The sequence below is a fragment of the Heptranchias perlo genome, chromosome 2 (genome assembly GCF_035084215.1).
Source record: "Heptranchias perlo isolate sHepPer1 chromosome 2, sHepPer1.hap1, whole genome shotgun sequence".
NCBI lineage: Eukaryota > Metazoa > Chordata > Chondrichthyes > Hexanchiformes > Hexanchidae > Heptranchias > Heptranchias perlo.
The window spans coordinates 108,371,918-108,392,806 of NC_090326.1; the positions used below are offsets into that span (position 1 = coordinate 108,371,918).

Consider the following 20,889-nt stretch of genomic DNA (forward strand, 5'->3'; position numbering starts at 1 on the left):
AGGAGAAATTTCTTCTGAGGGTTGTGAACCTTTGGAATTCTTTGCTCCAAAGAGCGGTGAAGGCTGAGTCATTGAATATATTCAAATGTAAGGAGTCGCGCAACACCAGGTTATAGTCCAACAGCTTTATTTGAAATCACAAGCTTTCGGAGCTTTGCTCCTTCGTCAGGTGACTCACCTGACGAAGGAGCAAAGCTCCGAAAGCTTGTGATTTCAAATAAAGCTGTTGGACTATAACCTGGTGTTGTGCGACTCCTTATATTTGTCCACCCCAGTCCATCACAGGCATCTCCACATCATGAATATATTCAAGGCTGAGTTAGACAAATTTTTGATTAGCATGGGAATCAAAGGATATGGTGAACAGGCGGGAAAGTGGAGTTAAGGCCAGAATCAGATCAGCCATGATCTCGTTGAATGGCAGAGCAGGCTCGAAGGGCCAAATGGCCTACTCCTGTCTCTTATGTTCTTATGAGTCTGAGGCCCACTGGCTTCCACAACCTTTTCTTCAGTTATTGTCCTAGGATTTCATTCTTGGCCAACATTAGAGTAGCTCTAGGCTGCCTGTGTAATGGCCAGAGTGTTTGATAACTGGCCATTGCTATAAGGGAAGACTTAAATCCCTGTTTTAGTATTGACTGAGTACCATGCTCCATTTAGTGCAGAACTGGGCATCAAGCTTGTGGTAGAATGTTTTATATTATTGCCTAATTGACCAGGTATCAACTGGATAATATCAGCAAAAAGTACAGGGTACTGGAAACCTTGACACAAAAGCAGAATATGCTGGAAACACTCAGCTGGTCAGTCACATTTGAAACGTTAACTTCTGTTCTCTCCACAAATGCTCACTGACTTGTTGAGTGTTTCCAGCATTTTCTGGATGTTGTAGGGGGAGAAATCTTCTCAACCTTAAAGGGAGGATTTGACTCAGGGACTTAAACTCATCCAGTTCCTAGTATTTAAAGTTTGCCTTTCACAGGATTCACGTGAACATGTGTTTTTTTGCCTCATTCCTGCATGAAAGCCCTGGACTTCCATTCTTTTGAAGCAGGTAGCAGCTGATGCAAAAAAAAAACAAAATTCATTCCAAAAATAAGCTCAAAATGCTCTAGGTCAGAGAGACTCAAGAGATGTCATATATCTAGATTGAACTACATTCTTAGAAATAAGAAGTTGATAACAGATGGGTAATTGGATTTTCTTCTTTTTGCATCTTTCATATATACCACTAGAATAACTGAGTTATCATTAGGGAGAAAGAGAATGGTGGTATTAAAAAGCAAGGCAGGTTCTGAAGAAAGGGATAGGCTACTCCGAGATGTGAATTAGCTAGTTCTGCAGTGAGCCATGTTTTCATATCCTGTTCGCAGAATTATATTGTCAGACAAAAATCTGGTTCTTTGCAGAAGTTGACTACTTCAGCCAGTTGATCCTGTGAGCAGCTGAGTGAAACAATGAAGCAAATCCCATGTTTGAATCTAGTCAGTGCTAAGTTAACTGATCTCAGCAATGGTTCGATTGTAGTTAGCTTCAACACCTCTTTGTTAGGGGAAGAAAATGGACCAGGGCTCCTGCCCCTGATCACTGATGCTGGAAGTATGTTTGTGTGGATATTGAGTGAGGGCTGGATCATGTTCAGCAATGATGCTCCCACCATCTAATAGGCTGCAGATGTATTTGAGGCTCACTCATAAACAATTGTCATCTGGATAAGGTACTGAAGGCCCACAGGTACAAGCCAGTGGTACTATATCCTAGCAAGGGGTCAGTAAGTTCAGGGGAGACATTCAGTAGAATCTATATTTTAAAAAAAAAATATATATATATCTCATTGAAGTTCTGCATTTAAGGAGTGGGTTCCTGTGTTATAGTCAAGGTTTTCAAAACTGGTTTCAAGACAGGCATATGACAAAGTGGTATACAATATCAAAAAATGAATATTTCTTCTGGTTATAACAATATGAAGTATTGTAGTAAGCATTTTATTTACTTTGCTAGTAGTTGTAAACTGTTTCCTGTGGTCATCAAAGTGAAAATGAAATTTTTTTTTGACTGTTCACATTCTCCTCTCCTATATAACAGCACTTACTGCTAGCACCATCTGATGTGGCTGGATGGGGCATCTTCATCAAAGAGCCAGTGCAGAAAAATGAATTCATCTCTGAGTATTGTGGAGAGGTTAGTTGAAAATACTTTGAGGCTTGAGTATTGGAATTTGATGGGGGGGGGGGTTGGTGTTTGCCTGTTTAGGCAGCATATATACAGTTGATCGAGTGATATATCATGGGGCAATGTCAAGTGAACTAGTATTTCCAGACAGTTTTAAACCAGGTGTGACTAGGTTTATATCTTTGTGAAGATTTATAATATACATTTGAGTTGGAACATAACGTGTATATATTTGGACATTTATTTTTGTGTGCGGTGTGTAGAAGTTATGTTTTTATCATCGTATGATACGGCATGGAAGGAGGCCATTCAGCCCATCATGCCTGTACCGGCTCTTTGGTAGGACTAGCCAATTAGTCCCACTCCCCTGCTCTTTCCCAATAGCCCTGTAAATTTTTTCCCTTCAAGTATTTATCCAATTCCCTTTTGAAAGTTACTATTGAATCTGCTTCCACCACCCTTTCAGGCAGTGCATTCCAGATCATAACTCTCTGCATTTTAAAAGAAAAAATTGGTTCCTCGTGTCGTCTCTGGTTCTTTTGCCAATCGCCTTAAATTTGTCCCCTCTGGTTACTGACCCTCTGACTGGAAACAGTTTCTCCTTATTTACTCTATCAAAATCATTCATGATTTTGAACTTCTCTGTCAAATCTCCTCTTAACCTTCTCTGTTTTAAGGAGAACAATCCCAGTTTCTCTAGTCTCTCCACATAACTGAAGCTCCTCATCCCAGGTACCATTCTAGTAAATCTCTTCTGCACCCTATCTAAGGCCTTCACATCCTTCCAGAAAACAGAGTAGGGATTAAAGGTAGTTACTCGCTGGCAAAAGGTGAGAAGTGGTTTTCACCAGGGTAAGATCCCCTTTTAACTCAATGAAATTAGCCCCCCCCCAGTTAAGTATTTTTACACTTGATTTGTCATGTAAAGATGCTACAAATCTCAAATTAATGAAGCACTTGAATAGAATGGCATGCAATACATTGTGTGAAGTTAGGTTTGAGAAGCTTAGCTGTTAACTTTTTTTTATTTTTTGTTTTAACTACTTCTGTTTAGATAGAGTGGTGGTCTAATTTGGGGAGTTAGCTTGGAGATTGTTGAGTTTGACTGTTAACACATGTTTTTTGGGCATCTCAAGGCTGCACACACCACCATCCTTATGACCCCTCTGAGCAAGATTGACAGTTTGTTCCAATCATGCTGTTGATTAACACCCACTGGGAATTGGGTCGAGGCTCTTCAACACTATTCACTTTACATCCTGGCAAAGAGAAAAGATTCATCTCGTTAGACTTGGCTGGATTTGAGTCCAATTGCCAGAGATGCAATAAATGCATGCCGAACCCACTCTATTGTCCAGCATGCACAGTTCAAGCTTCTTGCCGGATTAATGAATGTAACTACCAGTGAATTAGGTGACACATGATGAGCAGAATCGCTGATTTGTGGTGACTAAATAAGTCAAATTGCAATTAGAATCATAGAAATTATTGTAAACAATTTTACAACACCAAGTTATAGTCCAGCAATTTTATTTTAAATTCACAAGCTTTCGGAGGCTTCCTCCTTCGTCAGGTGAACGATGTGAAAATGAAATCCTCGAAATGAAATCGCATTTATAATTCACAGAACAATGCTTGGTGAGTACAGACAGTTTTTTCAACTGCCCGTTGCCAAGGCAATCAGTGTGCAGACAGACAGGTGTTACCTGCCAGGTCTCAGAATATACAAATCACCAAAAAAAACAACAAACAAAAAAAAAGAGGTAGAAACATAGAAAAGACAGCAACTGACCCGTTATATTAAAAACAGATAACATTTGTTCGCTGGTGGGGTAACGTGTAGCGTGACATGAACCCAAGATCCCGGTTGAGGCCGTCCTCATGGGTGCGGAACTTGGCTATCAATTTCTGCTTGCCGATTTTGCGTTGTCGTGTGTCTCGAAGGCCGCCTTGGAGTACGCTTACCCGAAGGTCGGTGGATGAATGTCCATGACTGCTGAAGTGTTCCCCGACTGGGAGGGAACCCTCCTGTTTGGCGATTGTTGCGCCAAGTTCGAGCAGGACTTCTTCACTGCACAAGACCTCCAACCAACACTATACACCAGATACATCGACGACATTTTCTTTCTATGGACCCACGGCAAGGAATCACTAAAGAGACTACACGATAACATCAACAAGTTCCATCCCACCATCAAGCTCACCATGGACTACTCCTCAGAATCAGTTTCTTTCTTGGACACACGAATCTCCATCAAAGACGGGCACCTCAGCACCTCACTCTACCGCAAGCCCACGGACAACCTCACGATGCTCCACTTTTCCAGCTTCCACCCTAACCACGTCAAAGAGGCCATCCCCTATGGACAGGCCCTGCGAATACACAGGGTCTGCTCAGACGAGGAGGAACGCGATGGACACCTACAGACGCTGAAAGACGCCCTAGTAAGAACGGGATATGACGCTCGACTCATCGATCGACAGTTCCGGCGGGCCACAGCAAAAAATCGCATAGACCTCCTCAGGAGACTAACACGGGACGCAACCAACAGAGTACCCTTTGTCGTCCAGTACTTCCCCGGAGCGGAGAAACTACGCCATGTTCTCCGCAGCCTTCAACATGTCATCAATGAGGACAAACACCTCGCTATGGCCATCCCCACACCTCCACTACTCGCCTTTAAACAGCCACCCAACCTCAAACAGACCATCGTTCGCAGCAAATTACCTAGCTTTCAAGAGAACAGCGTCCACGACACCACACAACCCTGCCACGGTAACCTCTGCAAGACATGCCAGATCATCGACACAGATACCACCATCACACGAGAGGACACCACCCACCAGGTGCATGGTTCATACTCCTGTGACTCGGCCAACGTTGTCTACCTCATACGTTGCAGGAAAGGATGCCCCTGAGCATGGTACATTGGTGAGACCATGCAGACGCTGCAACAACGGATGAACGGACACCGCGCAACAATCGCCAAACAGGAGGGTTCCCTCCCAGTCGGGGAACACTTCAGCAGTCATGGACATTCATCCACCGACCTTCGGGTAAGCGTACTCCAAGGCGGCCTTCGAGACACACGACAACGCAAAATCGGCGAGCAGAAATTGATAGCCAAGTTCCGCACCCATGAGGACGGCCTCAACCGGGATCTTGGGTTCATGTCACGCTACACGTTACCCCACCAGCGAACAAATGTTATCTGTTTTTAATATAACGGGTCAGTTGCTGTCTTTTCTATGTTTCTACCTCTTTTTTTTTGTTTGTTTTTTTTGGTGATTTGTATATTCTGAGACCTGGCAGGTAACACCTGTCTGTCTGCACACTGATTGCCTTGGCAACGGGCAGTTGAAAAAACTGTCTGTACTCACCAAGCATTGTTCTGTGAATTATAAATGCGATTTCATTTCGAGGATTTCATTTTCACATCGTTCACCTGACGAAGGAGGAAGCCTCCGAAAGCTTGTGAATTTAAAATAAAATTGCTGGACTATAACTTGGTGTTGTAAAATTGTTTACAATTGTCAACCCCAGTCCATCACCGGCATCTCCACATCATAGAAATTATAGCATGGAAAGAGGCCAGTTACACTCAGTTTCTCAACTAGAGCTAACTACGCTAATCCCAGATCTCTGCCCTTTTATATTCTTCCTTTTCAAATATTTATCCAATTTCCTTTTAAATTGTTTGCCTCTGCTTCAATAGTCATGTAACAAAGCATTCCATGTTCAGGTAAATCCCCATTCTTCTAGAGATACTCAGTTTGTGGCTCCTTGTTACTGAATCACAAACCAGCGGAAAGCATCTTTCACTATTTACCCCCTCAAAACTTTTCATAATTATGAAAGCTGCAATTAAATCTTAACCATATCTATTTCAGTGAGGAAAAACCTCAATTTTTCGATAACTATAACGCTCACCCCAGGACCAGATGGTTTCCATCCCAGGATTTTAAAGGAAGTAGGTGAGCAGATTGCAGATGCCCTAACTATAATCTTTCTAAGTTCTCTAGATTCAGGAACTGTCCCTCTGGATTGGAAAATTGCACATGTCACTCCGCTTTTTAAGAAAGGAGAGAGAGGGAAACCGGGGAATTATAGACCAGTTAGCCTAACATCTGTTGTGGGGAAATTACTGGAGTCTATAAGGATAGGGTGACTGAACACCTTGAGAATTTTCAGTTAATCAGGGAGAGCCAGCACGGATTTGTGAAAGGTAGGTCGTGCCTGACAAACCTGATTGAATTTTTTGAAGAGGTGACTAAAGTAGTGGGCAGGGGAATGTCAATGGATGTTATTTATGTGGACTTCCAGAAGGCATTTGATAAGGTCCCACATAAGAGACTGTTAGCTAAGTTAGAAGCCCATGGAATCGAGGGAAAAGTACGGACTTGGTTAGGAAATTGGCTGAGCGAAAGGCAACAGAGAGTAGGGATAATGGGTAAGTATTCACATTGGCAGGATGTGACTACTAGAGTCCTGCAGGGATCTGTCTTGGGGCCTCAATTATTCACAATATTTATTAACGACTTAGATGATGGCATAGAAAGACTCATATCTAAGTTTGACGATGACACAAAGATTGGTGGCATTGTAAGTAGTGTAGATGAAAACCTAAAATTACAAAGGGATATTGATAGATTAGGTGAATGGGCAAAATTGTGGCAAATGGAATTCAATGTAGACAAATGTGAGGTCATCCACTTTGGATCAAAAAAGGATAGAACAGGGTACTTTCTAAATGGTAAAAAGTTTAAAAACTGTGGATGTCCAAAGGGACTTAGGGGTTCAGGTACATAGATCATTGAAGTGTCATGAACAGGTGCAGAAAATAATCAAGAAGGCTAATGGAATGCTGGCCTTTATATCTAGAGGACTAGAGTACAAGGGAGCAGAAGTTATGCTGCAGCTATACAAAACCCTGGTTAGACCGCACCTGGAGTACTGAGAGCAGTTCTGGGCACCGCACCTTCGGAAGGACATATTGGCCTTGGAGGGAGTGCAGCGTAGGTTTATTAGAATGATACCTGGACTTCAAGGGTTAAGTTACGAGGAGAGATTACACAAATTGGGGTTGTATTCTCTGGAGTTTCGAAGATTAAGGGGTGATCTGATCGAAGTTTATAAGATATTAAGGGGAGCGGATAGGGTGGATAAAGAGAAACTATTTCCGCTGGTTGGGGATTCTAGGAATAGGGGGCACAGTCTAAAAATTAGAGCCAGACCTTTCAGGAGTGAGATTAGAAAACATTTCTACACACAAAGGGTGGTAGAGGTTTGGAACTCTCTTCCGCAAACGGCAGTTGATACTAGCTCAATTGCTAAATTTAAATGTGAGATAGATAGCTTTTTGGCAACCAAAGGTATTAGGGGATATGGGCCAAAGGCAGGTATATGGAGCTAGATCACAGATCAGCCATGATCTTATCGAATGGCGGAGCAGGCACGAGGGGCTGAATGGCCTACTCCTGTTCCTATGTTCACCCCTTCTTTCCAGCTAGTGGATATTCCTATACCCATCCCATAACTGTAATACTCTTTCCAGATTAGGGTACCCAGAACAGCGCACAATATTCCAACCATGATTTAACTGTATACAGATTTGCCTTATACAAATTAAATATCATTTGCTTGGTTTTATATTCATTATTCCTCAAGGTGGGAGTGCAGATAGAAAAGATCCTATAACACAAATGGGATTTATTTAAAGATTTCTATCTACACCCCTAGATTGCTATTCTTCCACTTACTATTTAGGGTAGCTGCACCCGCCACCTATCTGCCCACTCGTTAACCTGTCTGTCTTCCTGCATGCTGCTGCTTCATTTGTCGTGCCCCCAAATTTGCTATCTTCAGAAAACTTCAATATCATTCCTCTTGCGCCCTTGTCCAAATCATTTTTATATAAATGGAAAACAAAGGTCTCAACACAGAAGCCTGGGGCAAACCACTACTTATATTCTACCAATCTGGAAAACATCTGTTTACACCAACTCTTTGCATTCTACCTCAGCCTGAAAGTGTCTCGATGCGGCTGAGAAGCCGAATGCAGCCTGTGAGCTCCTTTTGATCTGGCCTACGCAGCTCCGGCTGGTTCCATGCACAAAGTCAACTTTAGCAGCTTTGGATTTTGGCTCTTTTTAGTTCTCAGGCTTGGTGGATTGGAGAGGCTGCTCACTGATGGATTTTGATCAGTCAGGGAGCAATGTTTACCAGTCCTCCAGGCCCAGGAATTTTAAGATCTGAAGCTTCCAAGTTCTCAGGATTTGGCAGGGAGGATGAGGGGAAAGGATAATAGAGCCTCAATTTTTCTGCACAGGGGGATCTCTTTCTGTATGGTGGTCTCATTTTTAGTATATGGGGGTCCAGTGGGGTTGCTTTTGTGGGCAGGAGTTCTCACTTTGTGCTTATGATGAGTTAGTTTATGGTGTATTTTGGGAATCTTGCTTTTTTTTATATATGGGTGGGGTGTGTGCTACTTTAGTCTGTATGAGGGATCCAACTTTAGTGTGTGTGGATGATCTTGATTTTGTGTGTATGGAGCCTGTCTTTTTGTACATGGCGGGGCTCACTTATGGAGACATGGTCTAGTTTTGTTCCCAGTCTTGCTGTAGTTGGAGATGTTTATCAAAGCTCCTACAACATGTTTTATTTTATCAATCATATGGGATTCTGGCGCTCCTACATGTGTTTTGGAGATCCGATTCCAGGATTCTATTCATTTTTCTGTCGATCAGTGGTCTTGATGAGCTGTGGGCAAAATTGTAATGCACAATTGGGCTTACCTGAAATTGAGCAGTGGTCGTCACCATGGTTCTTCATTTAATGTATAACTTAGATTTGGTAGGAATTTTAAAACATATTGGATATAAATTTTAGTTCTGAGTAGGAAATATACTGGTGTGCAGTTTGGAGATTGGTTCAGGTGAGGTAGCTGATGCTTTTTTGCACAGTGCTACAATTTCCTATTTGAAATTGTGGGGACAAGAATACTCTTTCCAAGATAATTATAATGTTGATGCACAGTAAAATTAATAAGAATGTCCATACCTTTCACTGTTGTAAAAGGATTCTGATGGTGTGACAGTTGAGATTTTGACTAAAATAGACCAAAGATTTCTGCACAAAAAAGATTACTGAACACTCCTTGAATCAGTATAATCAAATATCATTGCAAAACATGAAACAACTACTAATTGTTTACACTCAGTACTTTAGTCTTTCTAGTGGGACTAGCTATAGCTGACTTAGAAAGTGGAAAACCAGCATTGAATAAACCAGTTTTTAAAAATATTTTTGATCAAAAATCTAAATACTCAAAATTTCAGTGCTCATTAGCCTATAAAAGTGTAATTTCTTTGTCTGACACTTCTGAAGATCAGTATATTCTAATCATACCCTGAATAACTAATTGTTTGTCACATGCTACAATCCTGCTATTCCTATACACTTACAGCTGTACATCTGAAAAAAATGGAAACATTTGGAAGCAAAACACTTGGGTATGGATGGTATAACTTGCTGCGTTTGCTAAAAACCCACCTTTTTAATGTTACTAAGTTTCTATGCTACATTTTTTGCATTTTATATCTCACAACCTGTTTACTTTTTGACAGTGTCTGTGAGCTATCCTACAAGAAAGTTCCTGTCACTCTTCTCCGATTTAGTGGTAGTGTTATGTGGTGATGCCCAGCAATGGAGGAGGAAGCAGCACTTTTGTAATATATCGGTGATGTTAATCCAAGCTATTTTTCAGATTATATCTCAGGATGAAGCTGATCGTCGTGGCAAAGTTTACGACAAATATATGTGCAGCTTCCTCTTCAACCTGAATAATGGTATGAACATTCTCAATTTAGATCACCTGTCTAAATCAAACCACATTCAGTGGAGAATTGTGTGATTGCAAAAGCTGTTGGTTCTAATATGCCATCATCCTTTTCAGACTTTGTCGTTGATGCAACACGCAAGGGTAACAAAATACGTTTTGCAAACCATTCTGTCAATCCTAACTGTTATGCCAAAGGTAAGTATCATTGTCTTTTGCGATTTTTTTTTTTTGAGGCTCAACGAGGGAAGCAGCGTCCCCTGATGAGTAGTAAACTTTTTTCAGTTGTATTGTGATTGTGACTTTAAAGCAACAGTGAATGTGCTTATCCCTCTAAGTATATGGCCACAGAGCTTCCCTGATATCGGGGGAAGATGCAAGTAGATTGCCAATGTAAAAACTGCATTGCTAACCTTTATGGATGAGCTGAGTGTCCAGAAAAAATGGGGGTCAACAGCATCCTGTTGCTCTAGTAGCAGCTCAGTAATAAAAATGCCACCTAAGATTGTAAAATGAAATGAGAGCTATGGCTGTTGGCGGACAGATCTCTAATGGCTTATTGCTGTGTCCATGAACAAGGTTTAAGAGTAGAAATTAAATTTTGTTTTTGTTTTAAAGTGATATGGCATACAGATTTTGTTTTTTTTTCCTGATTTAGTAATGATGGTTAATGGAGACCATAGAATAGGCATCTTTGCCAAAAGAGCCATCCAGACTGGAGAAGAGTTATTCTTTGACTACAGGTATGAATATCCCAATGTTGCAGCATGAGTTTTTGGGGGAATAGGACTTCTTATTAATACGGTTTAGAAATAATGTTTTGAAGTTTGTCTTTTTCCTATTTCAACTTTTTGTTAGAACACTGCTAAAATCATCTGATTAGAGATGGTGAGAAATGCATAAATATAAAATAAATTTTATAATTTCTTCATCTTTGCAAATTTGGTTTTGCAATCCTGCTTGTTATATTTTTGAAAATTTTGTTTTTATAAATCACTAACCATTAATCATAGTGACATAGATATCACTGTTACATTTATATTACTGCTGCCTTTGAGAATGGGAAAAAGTGACATCTATAAGTAGGAATAAATTAGCAACTAATTTTTTTGTAAACTGAAATCCCTGTTAGGGAAGAAATCAATTGTGTTGTGGCACTGTCTGTCGGTGCACAGTAGCCTCCTGAATGTAAACTTTCAAGTTGTATTACTAACTTAAACATTAAACTCAATTTCTACCAGGCCAAAAAAACCCAAACATAAATGTATTAAAAATGGTGGTGAATTACTCAGCCAGCAACCCTATTGTCCTAAAAGGCACAAATATTGTTATAAAATTAGGTCCTTTTAGGCTATAATTAAACTTTGAATGCTTTTTGAATGATTATCTGTACAGATCTTTCACAGAAGGTTTGAGCGTTGCTGTTTAAAACCTTAATATCAACAAACAGCTTGCATTTATAGAGTGTCTTTAATTTAGACAAACATCCTACAGTGTTTTCAGTGGGAAAATAAAAAGGAATAAGTGCTCAGTCATGGAGGAAGAGTTGGTAGAAGTGATTGAAAGCTTAATCACCGCTTAAGACATTTACAGGTGGAAAGAGAAGTGGAGCAGATTAAGGATGGAGTTTGAGAGTAGGGTTGAGGTAGCTGTAGGCTCTGTCTCCAGTTGTGTGACAAAGTGATGAATGGGCACTCAAAGCCATAGTTGGAGAACCACAGGATACAGGAGGGGATATAAGGTAGGAGGAAGACAAGGCCATTGAGCAATTTGAAGATCACAATTTTAAATTCAATGTGGGACAGATGGACAGAGCCAGTATTGATTGTCTAGGACAGGGGTGATAGAGGAGCAAGACAGGATAGGAGCAGCTGAGTTTTGAACAAGTTGCAGTTTATGGAGGGATCAATATTCCAAGACTCATAGAAGTTTACAACATGGAAACAGGCCCTTCGGCCCAACATGTCCATGTCGCCCAGTTTATACCACTAAGCTAGTCCCAATTGCCTGCACTTGGCCCATATCCCTCTATACCCATCTTACCCATGTAACTGTCCAAATGCTTTTTAAAAGACAAAATTGTACCCGCCTCGACTACTGCCTCTGGCAGCTCGTTCCAGACACTCACCACCCTTTGAGTAAAAAAATTGCCCCTCTGGACCCTTTTGTATCTCTCCCCTCTCACCTTAAATCTATGCCCCCTCGTTATAGACTCCCCTACCTTTGGGAAAAGATTTTGACTATCGACCTTATCTATGCCCCTCATTATTTTATAGACTTCTATAAGATCACCCCTAAACCTCCTACTCTCCAGGGAAAAAAGTCTCAGTCTATCCAACCTCTCCCTACTTCCCACTGCTGAGGCCTAGTACGCAGTCAGTGCCAATTAGAAAATAACTGTCATTCAACCTGATTATCTGTACATTGATTTCACTGGACAGCACATCTGTGATTTCCCACTGATGGTACGATATGTGGAAAATCTCACTCATAGATTCTAGAGATGACAAAATGGTGGATAAGGATTTTGGTGGAGGTGGGAAATATTGCTGAGAGAGAATTAAGCAACTTTGGTGATGAATAGGATATGGGATTTGAAACTCAACTCTGGGTGATACAGGAGGCCAATGTTGTATGTAGCCTGAATGAATGGCTGAGGAGGAGGATCGAATTAATGGCAAGGAAGCAGTGTTTGTGACTGAGGCTGAAAATGGTGGTTCTGGTCTTCCTGATGTGCAGTTGGAGGAAATGTTCACAATTTTTATTAGGAAGTCTAACGCCACAGAGGTGGACGTTGTTGAGAGGTGGGCTGCGTGCCATCAATCCGGGTACATATGGAAACTGGCCCTGAGGATAATGTAGAGGATGAGACCAGGGATAGAACTGAGGAATTCCAGAGGTGTTGCTAGAGATATGTTGGCTGTATTGGGACAGGCAGGAATTTAATATCTTGGTGAAGGAGGATAACCTTAGGAGAAGTATATATTTAAACATTTAACTCTTCAAACATCATAGGTTGCAGTAGACCTAATATTGTCTCTCAAGCTTTGAATTTCAGTCTTGACTGAGTTAGGTAGAATTGTGCATTGCTGCAGATGGAGTATTAGATAATTTTGAGCACTCCACTTTAGGAAGGATATAAAAGCAACGGAAAAGGTCCAGCATTGACTAATTAGAATGGTAGCCAAGAGTGAGAAATAGAAAGTGGATAGATTTCTTTCAGAAAATAACATTTTGGGATACAGTAGATGAGTAATTTGAAACATGACTTGCTAAATATAGCATGCTTAGGAGGAACTGGCTCCCAAAGCTCTCCTCTACTTGGGTTTTCCTCGGATCATGTCTGGGTCTACAGTAGACTAATAGCGATTGAGTCATCTCCATTATCATACCATGTAATCACCAGGATGGTGGAAGGTGAACTAGCTGGACCTTGGCATTTTTTGACTAGCAAGTCCTATGTGCCTATTAAGGCTTATGATAAAGTATAAACAATTAGATTATTTCTACTGGTTGAGACAAGAGGGCACAAATTTATGATCACAAGGATTAAGGGGAGTGTTAGGAAGAATATTTTTACATGAAAGAATTCTTTACTGGTATCGCAGCAGAGTCCACGAGTACTTTTAAAAGGAAAATAGATAGTTTCTTGAATAGTAAAGGATATGGGGAGTGAGCAGGGGGCTTGTGGAGAAAATCATTGCTACAAATTTGGGACAAATCTGTTTCTTCGCATTCTATGATTATATGGCTGAACTAAACAGATTACTGTTGCAATTCATTTCATTTCATTTTTATATTTTTTTAGGTACAGTCAAGCTGATGCCCTTAAATATGTTGGTATTGAGAGAGAGATGGAAATCCCATGAAATTAAACTGCCTCAGTTGAAAGCATAGGCAGCTGGTTTTATATTTCAGGATTTCTATGTACTGTATGGAGACATATATTTGAAGCAACTCTGGTTGATTTTAAAAAAACTACTGTGACAATAATTTATACTGTAAAAAAATTAAAAAATAAGCTTTATCATTTTTCAAAAGCTGCCAGTTTTTATATTCGTGTACTTTTGCTATACACCAGTGTGGTGAGCTGTTGGTGCAATTATAACATCAATAAAAAAAATACTTGAATTTTAAAGTGACTTTAAATTTTTGAACCTGCTTTTTAATTTTTTTTTTGTACATATGTTAATTGTGAGACTACAGTAATAGAAACAACACTTTCCACTTTATTATGCAAGTACTCAGGCATGATATGAAGAAACAGTGCTGGATTGCTCAACAGTATCATGTCCCCAACTAGGACTTCAGAAGGAGTTGTGACATTTTATGTGGCTTTAACTCTTCAAATGAAGAATTAGTGGCACAAAGGTGTGTGATAGGAAACACCTTTCCCTCAATATTCAGGAGGTAGATATTACCAGCCTTCATCTGCAAGTGTTACTTTGCATGAATGGACCTCACTAAGAATGTAAAATGTGACAAGGGTTAGGTGAAGTTATTAAAGGCAGCTACAACCAGAGAGAGATGGTGGCTTTTCGACCAACCTCCAGAGTTGGAGCTTTGAGGGAGGTAAAAAGTGTTGGAAGTCTGCTACACCACACAATCTTTTTTTTTATTCGTTCATGGGATGTGGGCGTCACTACAGAGGCGAGCATTTATTGCCCTTGAGAAGGTGGTGGTGAGCCGCCGCCTTGAACCGCTGCAGTCCGAGTGGTGAATGTTCTCCCACAGTGCTGTTAGGTAGGGAATGCCAGGATTTTGACCCAGCGACGATGAAGGAACGGCGATATAATTCCAAGTCGGGATGGTGTGTGACTTGGAGGGGAACGTGCAGGTGGTGGTGTTCCCATGTGCCTGCTGCTCTTGTCCTTCCAGGTGCTCCAAATGACAATTAGGAATGAGGCACTAATGACAGAAATTGTGTTGTATGACCACACCCTGTCATTAGCACCTTATTTAAAAGCACCCAACAGAAAACTAGAAGTGCATCAGTAATGGTAATAGTGCACAGTAAGTAGTCCTCATCCATGTTTACAATGCCACCAACATCAGCTGAAACAAACTCAGTTCAATAATCCAGAATAGTAACCATACAAGGAGAGGCTACCTCCCACCATGAAGGCTACTGCCATTTTGAATCCAGAAGTTCTTAGTTCAAAGAATCTAAAGAAATGCAAAACTTTGGGGCAGAAAATAAGAGAACAAAAGACTCAACCCTCTGGTGTAACCACAATGCTAATATGGAAACAACCTGAGGTACTGTTAACATTACTTGCAGAGTCATTAATGCCATGACATTAAAAATTAAAAGACCATTGGCAACCTGAGCTTACTTTTGCAGTATAATGCAAGACTGGACTATTACCCATATAGCTGGGGACAACTAGATCATAAAAGTAGTAAGAATGCAACTGGTCTCAAGTCTATCCTGAACAAGATACAAAAGAAAGCTTTGCTCAACAGCCAATCCTTTGCTTCTCAGCCCTTTTCTGTCTTTTATTCAATCACAATGAACATGGGCCCATAACACAACATTGTCCCTAATTTGGAAGTCTCAATCAGAAGTTACAGGATGGTTGGTGTGAGAAATAAAAAGATGCCCTTCTGAAGTTTGGCTGAAGTAGTGCATTGTCCTCAGCATCTAAATGCTGCAGCTAACCAGAGAGTCCTTAATGCTGACAGGAGGTAGGGCTACACAAGATGGAAAAGTTTTTGTTTTTCAAGCACAAACAGCCCTAATATTGAGCACAAAAATAAAACATTTTGAACTAGTTTGCTTACATTGGCAAAAGGTTAGGGTTCAAGGAGCTAAAAATATTCCTTCACCCATCTCTATACTCTTCCTACTCCAACTGTGTTGAAATTAAAGTTCCAGAATTGTAAGACTTCACTCTCAGTACGCAGCCTGACTTGACAGGAGTGCCATGTTCTGGGCACCCAAATCTGAATTGCACAGATGAATTTGTGCACTGCAGATGGAGTTTTCTTGTCTGGGCAATCAAGTTCACATCTTGGGCAGCAGCTGTTCTTGTTTTGATGTGTTGCTACACCAGACTGTCATTTGATCAATCAGCTCAGTCTTTATGCTTTCATCTTTTGATTGGCTGGAAAAAAAAGTTTACATACCATAGCATTGATGGATTTGTTATGGATCAGGCTAGTAATCCCGTTAAGATGCTTTGACATGGTTGTCTGTGCAGTACAAAGGCAAGGCAGTCCACTTACACTATCTTGAAGGGATGGCAAGCTGGCAAGTATAGAATGCCTATATTTGATGGTAGAAGGTGGAAGAGCTGCACAGTGAGGTAATCAATCTTTCTTCACTTTTTGGTATCCCTACACAGTGATGGAGACCAAGTAGTGAAATCAGGAGAATAAGCAAGAGCCTGTTCCTAAACACAACAGCTGCCGAGATACATAGGGTGCTAGTATAGACCTGCTACAGCAAAGATCACCATACCTATTAGGTCTAAGTAATAGCAATATGTAAAGGTGTACTGTTTGGTTGAAAGTGCCCAGCATTGGAGCAGTGGTCTAAATGGAATGAATGCTCTTTTTATGGAGCCTTATGCTTTCAAACACAAAGTACTGATACTCCACAATCAATTGTTAACCTTTGTTTAGAGATGATTTTTGACAAGAACTGTGAGATGACAACAACTTGCATTTATAGAACGCCTTCAATGTAATAAAATATCCCAATTCCTACCGAGAAAGTTTTACAATAGCTGAAGGCAACAATGCAACATCTGGCAAACTGGTTTCCTTTGATGGCATCTGTTGGGGGGTAAGCCACACACTTTTATCAGACATCATTGGCTGGATGTATCCAAGTACACATATACATTCATGCCCTTTGTCTTCACAGAAGTTTGTGCCCTCTGCAGATCCTTTTAGTTTGACACTACTTTATCATGTCTCCAGTTGTGAGTGGACTATGCAATTTCAACAAAGAAATAACCTAACTTGGTACAGTCTTCATATAAAGCATATCCTCCACCACACTGCCTTATTATTCAGTTTCACAGGAAGGTCATTCGGCTCATAGATCATCAATGCAAAAAACCCATTGCAGCATCCAATTGTTTCTTAAATAATGCCAGGGTTTTTGCCTCTCTCGATACAGATATCCATTCCATGTGTTGACCAAACTCTGTGGAAAGCACTGTTTATTTTTTTTTAAATGTTTTACTGCGCAGCTCTAGTTGCCCTTAGAAGATGGTGGTCCACAGACTGCTAACTGGTGGTGGCTGCACAAGGACTTGAAGTGTCTTGCATTCCTATGACCATCACTTCTGATACATCTTCAGACTGAACACAGATATCGTTTGCTATGACATACTGCTCCTACAGAGAGAATACCATTCTGTACAATTTCAAGAACAACAATGTCATAGAATCATAGAAAATTACAGCACAAAAGGTGGCCATTTGCCCCATGGTGTCCGTGCTGGCCGAGAAACAAGCCACCCAGCCTAATCCCACTTTCCCACATTTGGTCTGCAGGTCACAGCTCTTCAGGTGCACATCCAGGTATTTTTTTTAATGAGTTGAGGATTTCTGCTTTTACCACCCGCTCAGGCAATAAGTTCCAGACCCCCACCACCCTGAGTGAAACATTTTTTCCTCATTTCCACTCTAATCCTTCTACCAATCACTTTAAATCTATGCCCCCTGGTTATTGACCCCTCTGCTAAGGGTAATAGGTCCTTTCCATCTAGGCCCCTCATAATTTTGTACACCGCCATTAAATCACCCCTCAGCCTCCTCTGTTCCAAGGAAAACAACCCCAGCCTATCCAATCTGTCATCATAGCTAAAATTCTCCAGTCCTGGCAATATCCTCTGCACCCTCTCTAGTGCAATTACATTCTTCCTGTAAGGTGGTGACCAGAACTACGTGCAGTACTCAAGCTGTGGCCTAACTAGTATTTAATACAGTTCCAGCATAACATCCCTGCTTTTATATTCTATGCCTTGGCTAATTAAGAAGGCATATGGAATGCTTTCCTTTACCACCTTATCCACCTGTCTTGCTACCTTCAGGGATCTGTGGACATGCACGCCAAGATCCCTCACTTCCTCTACACCTCTCAGTATCCTCCCATTTATTGTGTATTCTCTTGCCTTGTTTGCTCTCCCCAAATGCATTACCTCACTTCTCCGGATTGAATTCCATTTGCCACTTTTCTGCCCATCTGACCAGTCCATTGCTATCTTCCTGCGGTCTACACCTTTCCTCCTCACTCTCAACCATACAGCCTATCTTTGTGTCAACCACAAATTTCTTAATCATGCCCCCTACATTTAAGTCCAAATGGTTAATGTATACCACAAAAAACAAAGGACCTAATACCGAGCCCTGTTACAGCTTTCCAATTGCAAAAACACCAGTCAACCATTACCCTTTGCTTCCTGCCACTGAGCCAATTTGCCACATTCCCTTTAATCTTTTTCCTAACTCCTTAAACTCTGTCTGCAGGACCTCATCCTTCTTTCTATCTATGTAAACTATTCCCTCCAAATCACACACCACCACGACTTGAACATGCTATTCTGTTCTTTCTCGGTCAAAATCGCTGCTTTCCCTACCCAATACCACCACCACACAACTGGGGACAGGCAGTAACAATGGGTCTGTGCCAGAGTGACCCACATCATAAGAACAAGTAATTTTTAAAAAGCAGCTGTGAAATTGGCAAGATTTTTCCAAGAAATATCCAAAACAGATCACCTACAAACTGCAGAGGATCCCCACAAGCATTTCTTTTGCTGATAAGCTCCTGGAATGAAGCAACTATCTCCTACACTGTTCGCTAGGGAGCTTATATGAGCCATTATTCATGCAAGTGCTCTACCTGTAAATGGACAGCATTTCATGAGGATCCTTGATGGGGAGAATAGCCTAAAGAGGACCACCAAGCACTGGGAGATCTGACCCTGAGAACTGCTGGTTGCTGGCCTGACTGGCAATGTGACAGTGAACAGATAATGTAAATTGTGATAAAGAGCAGAACTGGTGGATAGAGATGTAAAATGATGATATGCCTCAAAACTAATGATAAGCTCCCTGCCCCATCCACAGTTCCTCAAATGAACAAAAACAGCCTACGGATTCCTTCAAAAAGGAATCAATATCAAGTTGTGAACAGGATTAGAGAAAAGAACAAACTTGAATTTACATACAGATTACTTAGAAAGCAGAAACTGAGATGGTCAAATACTTCACCAAATTGAGTGGTTCTTGTATGGGAACATTGTAGAGGGCAAGAATTAATAGGAGAGATGTGGGGAAAAGATAAATATTCCAGTGTCACCATCCCTCATCTTTTCACCTGGGCTGTTATATCCCTCCTATGGTAAATGTACTGGTATGTGGAAGATACCAGAAATGAAAGAGTATTATTTTTCCAGGCTAGGACTGCATGTGAACATTCCCACGTTGGCACATCAGCTGTGTATAGACTCTTCAGCTGCAAGGGTTCTGGTAAAGAAAAAGTACTGGAGAAATTAAATGGGACTAAAAGCCGACAAAGCCCCCGGACCTGATGGCCTACATCCTAAGGTTCTAAAAGAAATGGCTGCAGAGATAGTGGATGCATGGTTGTGATCTTCCAAAATTCCCTAGATTCTAGAACGGTCCCAGTGGATTGGAAGGTAGCAAATGTAACACCGCTATTCAAGGAAGGAGAAAGAAAACAGGAAATTACAGGCCAATCAGCCTGACATCAGTCATCAGGAAAATGCGGGAATCCCTTATTAAAGGACGTAGTAACGGGGCATTTAGGAAATCATAATATGATTGGACAGAATCAATGTAGTTTTAGGAAAGGGAAATCATGTTTAACAAATCCACCGGAGTTTTTTTTTTGAGGATGTAACTAGCAGAATAGATAAAAGGGAACCAGTGGATGTAGTATATTTGGATTTTCAAAAGGCATTCAATAAGGTGCCACACAAGAGGTTGTTACGTAAGATAAAGGCTCAAGGGGTTGGGGGTAATATATTAGCATGGATACTGCATTGGTTAACGGACAGAAATGAGAGAGTAGGAATAAACGGGTCATTCTCTGGTTGGCAGGCTGTGACTGGTGGGGTGCTTAGGCCTCAGCTATTTACAATCTATATTAATAACTTAGATAAAGAGGCCGAGTATAATGTATCCAAGTTTGCTGACAATACAAAGCTAGGTGGGAAAGTAAGCTGTGAGGAGGACAGAGTCTGCAAAGGGATATAGACAGGCTCAGTGAGTGGGCAAGGTGATGGCAGATGGAGTGAAATGTGAGATTATTCACTTTGGAAGGAAGAATAGAAAAAGAGAATATTTTTTAAATGAGAAACTATTAAATGTTCGTGTTCAGAGGGATTGGAGCATCCTTGTATACGAAACACAAAAAGTTTGCTTGCTGTACCTGCATGCTATTAGGAAGGCAAATGGTATGTTGGCCTTTATTACAAGGGGGTTGGAGTACAAGAGTAAGGAAATCTTGCTGCAATTGTACAGGGCTTTGGTGAGACCATACCTGGAGTACTGTATAGAGTTTTAATCTCCTTACCTAAGGAAGGATATACTTGCCTTAGAGGGTGTGCATCAAAGGTTCACTAGATTGATTCCTGGGATGAGAGGGTTGTCCTATAAGAGATTGAGTAGAATGGGCCTATACTCTCTCGAGTTTAGAAGAATAAGAGGTGATCTCGTTGAAACATAAGATTCTGACGGGGCTTGACAGGGTAGATGCTGAGATGCTGTTTCCCCTGGCTGTGAGTCTAGAACTAGGAAGCAGAGTCTCAGGATAAGAGATCGGACATTTAGGACCGAGTTGAGGAGGAATTTCTTCACTCAAAGGATTATGAATCTTTAGAATTCTCTACCCCAG

The 20,889-nt window shown here is 41.0% G+C and overlaps 1 protein-coding gene across 3 annotated transcripts in view; it reads left to right on the forward strand.

The window, feature by feature from the left end:
- ezh2 (enhancer of zeste 2 polycomb repressive complex 2 subunit) overlaps positions 1-14,148 on the forward strand; it is a 105,308-nt gene extending 91,160 nt beyond the window's left edge. For 2 of the 3 annotated variants that reach the window (XM_068005628.1, XM_068005644.1), the window contains 5 exons: positions 2,086-2,181; positions 9,939-10,020; positions 10,128-10,208; positions 10,669-10,753; positions 13,819-14,148. In XM_068005628.1, the coding sequence (XP_067861729.1) occupies positions 2,086-2,181; positions 9,939-10,020; positions 10,128-10,208; positions 10,669-10,753; positions 13,819-13,879 (405 nt within the window). In that variant the 3' untranslated portion in view covers positions 13,880-14,148. The remainder of the gene's footprint in view (positions 1-2,085; positions 2,182-9,938; positions 10,021-10,127; positions 10,209-10,668; positions 10,754-13,818) is intronic. The other variant, XM_068005637.1, reaches the window with a different exon arrangement.
- Positions 14,149-20,889: the final 6,741 nt, after the last annotated feature.